Source organism: Benincasa hispida, chromosome 9 (assembly GCF_009727055.1).
Source record: "Benincasa hispida cultivar B227 chromosome 9, ASM972705v1, whole genome shotgun sequence".
NCBI lineage: Eukaryota > Viridiplantae > Streptophyta > Magnoliopsida > Cucurbitales > Cucurbitaceae > Benincasa > Benincasa hispida.
In genome coordinates this window covers 64,316,781-64,320,373 of record NC_052357.1, presented here as the reverse complement: position 1 = coordinate 64,320,373, position 3,593 = coordinate 64,316,781, and the positions used below count along the sequence as shown (strand labels likewise).

General features: G+C 28.0%; 1 protein-coding gene across 1 annotated transcript; it reads right to left on the bottom strand.

Annotated features, from left to right (window-relative positions):
- Positions 1–263: 263 nt before the first annotated feature.
- Positions 264–805, bottom strand: LOC120086690 (flowering-promoting factor 1-like protein 2). Its single transcript, XM_039043453.1, has one exon. The coding sequence runs from the start codon at positions 654–656 to the stop codon at positions 291–293; it is 366 nt and encodes a 121-aa protein (XP_038899381.1). The 5' UTR covers positions 657–805; the 3' UTR covers positions 264–290.
- Between the last annotated feature and the right edge of the window lie 2,788 nt (positions 806–3,593).

Genomic DNA, 3,593 nt, shown 5'->3' with positions numbered 1-3,593 from the left:
TAAAAAATTATATCATCCAGACGAAAAGATGAATAAAGATTCGAATGTTGAAGAAAAATTAAGATAAAAATGATTAAATATAACACTTCATTTTCAATCTTATATGAACCGAAAATTCCAGAGACGACGCATATTCTTACATACAGAGAGATTGAAGCTTACAATATAATAATAATTAATTAATTATTACACACAAAAAAGAAAAAAAGGGGAATGAAATTAAAATAGGAAAGAAAAAAAGAAGGGGGGGGGGAGGGAAAATGAAAAAGAAATAATAAAATTGATAAAAATTAGGGTTCTCGAACGTGAAAGACGTTAGGGTTTTTAATGACGAGATCGTACATGTAAATGGAGTTGAATTTGGAGAAATCCATTGGAAGAGAAATGAGATCAATAGAAGAACGTTTGTGAAATTGGAAGAAATCTGGATCGCCTTCGTAATACCGTTCCCATCCTAAACCTTCTAGAATCTTTTGGAGGAATCCGTACGAAGAAACCGTTTGTCCTGAAGGAAGATGAACTAGAATCTTCTTTCTTCCGCCGCCGTTGACGTGGTGCTGGTGGTGGTGGCCGTCGGAGGAGTAGTCGTCGCCGGCTTGAGAGTTTTCGACGAGGCGCATCACACCGTTGGATCGGAAAACCCAAACGCCTGACATTTTTCGTGATCGAACGGTTCGTTTTTTTTTGTTTTTTGTTTTTTGTTTTTTGTTTTGGAATTTTGATTGAAATCTGTTTGGTTTTTGATTTTGGGTTTTGGAGGGATTTAATTTTGGGGATTTATTTATAGGGGGAGGGGGGGGAGAGGGAAAAGGGAAGAGAAGGAAGATGAGAAATGATGGGATTTGGATTCCAAATGGAGAGGGTGGACTTGGAATCTTTGAGATTGGGATTGTGGGACCCACTTCTCTGCTTCTTAAAGGGTATATTTAGATGCTTTTTATTTATTTATTTATTTATTTATTATTTTTTATTCTTTATGAAATAAAATACTACCTTTCTTATTTAGGTGATTTGAATTTGAATGTTCTCTTTCTTCAATTTGGTTGAAGAATTTTGTTTTCCATAAACTTTATTATATGGAATAAAACTATAGTGATTATTTGGTGTAGAATTGATAGAAATTAATTAACCAATTTGAAGAAGAGAACATGAGTATTAGAATGACCACAATAGTTTATAAATATGCCTCTTTTTTAGAAGATTTTTTCATAATTACTTTTTTTTTTTTTTTTTTTTTTTTTTTTTTGCATAAAAATATTTCTTCTTTTTTGTAAATTGATTTAAGTTCGATTTATTTTCACAGAGTTCGTTAAATCTCGTAGACGAGGTGTTGTTTTTATAAGAAAATTAATTTGTTCTATCATGAAAATAGTCAATCAAAAAGTTGTTATATGAAACAAATTTTAAAAGGAAAATGGGACATATTGATTCTGGTATTTTTTTTTTTTATCTTAGTCACTGGGTTTTTCATAAATTTAAAATGTAGTCGTTTAAAGTTAATTCCATGACAAATTTTCACGTAGGAAAAAGATAAAATTGAATATGTTTGAAAATTTTACGTGGGGAAGAAAAATATAATATGATAATTTGACCCAAACAAATTAAATTAAATATATAATCGCATATCTGGTTTGCCATCCTTAGATTTTTCCTCATTTTTCTTAATTAGTTAATTCTTTGAAATTCATGTCAAAAAGTATATTTTGACATTAGAATAGAAAAGGATAATGGATTAAAAGAAACATAATATTTTAAAGTAAAGAATATTGGAAAATTATTAAACAACCAACCAAAAAATTTCAAAATGAAATAACCAAATACCTTATTAAATTATATATATATATATATATAGAGTAGAGAGAGAGATTTGAGAATAAATAAAAAGGAGTTTTAGAATCTATTGAATAATAATAGATATATACGTCGTTAAATACACTCAAATTTAAATTCAAATCTCATTATATATATTAAAAAAATAAATTAAAATATTTAAAAATTAAACTCTTTCTTGATGGAATGTGAAAATTATGATTAGACAATTTAGTAGAATGTACAAAAATAGGCACGGTTCGAATATATATATATATATAAATAAATAAATAAAGAGTGGAATAAAAAAGAAGAGGAAGGGAGAAGGAATTTGGTCCCAAGAAAAAGAATCACGAGCTATCCACGTGAAGGGAGTGAGTCTAAGGTTGCTAAGATGTTGGTGGGTTGGTTATGTTATGTGACTGAAAGTGACTTCCCTTTCTCATATCTTCTCCCCTTCTCTCATCATTGGATTTCTTTCTTTTTCCAATCTCTATTCTATCCTAATTTCATTTCTTTCTTTATCCTTTCCTTTCATTGTTATCCACTATTCATATCCATTTCTCCCCAGCCTCATCGATTTTTTAATTTTTTCATTTTCATTAAATTACAAACTTATTCTCCGAATTCACGTTTGGTAATCATTTGAGTCCCGTTTGATAATCATTTTATTTTTTGTTTTTGAAAATTAAGCCTATTTTCTCTACTTTTTTTTACAATGATTTGCATATTCCTTTGATACAATATTTGAATTCTTAGTCAAATTCCAAAAACTGAAATAAGTTTTTAAAAGCTACTTTTTTTAGTTTTCAAAATTTGGCTTGGTTTAAACCATTGTAAAAAGTAGATAACAAAAGATGAAATTTGGAGGTGGAAATAATGCTTATAAACTTAATTTTTAAAAATAAAAGATAAAAAACCAAATGGTTATCAAATGGGGCCTTAATTTTTTGTTGTTGGCTTTTGAGAATTAAGTTTATGAACATCACGTATGTTCATCTCTAAGTTTATTTGTTTTGTTATCCACTTTCACCAATATTTTAAAAAATAAAGCCAAATTTTGAAAGTTAAAAAGAGTAGTTTTCAAAATTTTGTTTTTGTATTTATATTTTGGCTGAGAATTCAATTATTTATTTAAAAAATGTGAAAACGTAGAATGAAATTTTGGAGTGACAATTACCAAACAGGACATGAACTTTCAAATTTTTGTTAAATAGGCTCTTGAACTTTAAAATATATATGAACTTTCAATTTTACGTCTCGAGATATGTTATAAACAAAAATAAGAGTTTTAGCATTTATGTGATATTTTGAAATTTAAGAATTCTTATTAGAAACAAGATTAAAATTCAAAGATTTACAAGATACTTTTTTATGTTTGAAGAAGTATTAGCACAAACATAAAATTTCTCGAGTCAAACTTGTAACTTTTTTTAGTTCAACATATAGTGGGGGTGGGGATTCAACTTTAGACCTTTTAGTAAAAAAAAAAATTTAATTAATTATATAAAAGTTAACCATTATTTTTTTTAACAAGAAATCGATAATATTATTAATAATTAATTTTTGAAAAAATCAATTATATTGTTTCTCATTTTAACAATATTTTTAAGAAAGTGTTTGGCTTATATCTTTATTTACTACAAGAAAATAGTCTCTCCTGATGTCTAAAACAACCATCGGGAGATCAGTCGTCGGGAGAGAGGATCTCTTCCGAATATGTAAAGGGCGCGTTGGGAGTTATCGAGAATACCCGATGATGACAATACAACGTCGGGAGTTAA

Bases quoted from the DNA above. Each gene is read 5' to 3' on its own strand.
- LOC120086690 (XM_039043453.1), bottom strand. From the start codon at position 656: ATGTCAGGCGTTTGGGTTTTCCGATCCAACGGTGTGATGCGCCTCGTC.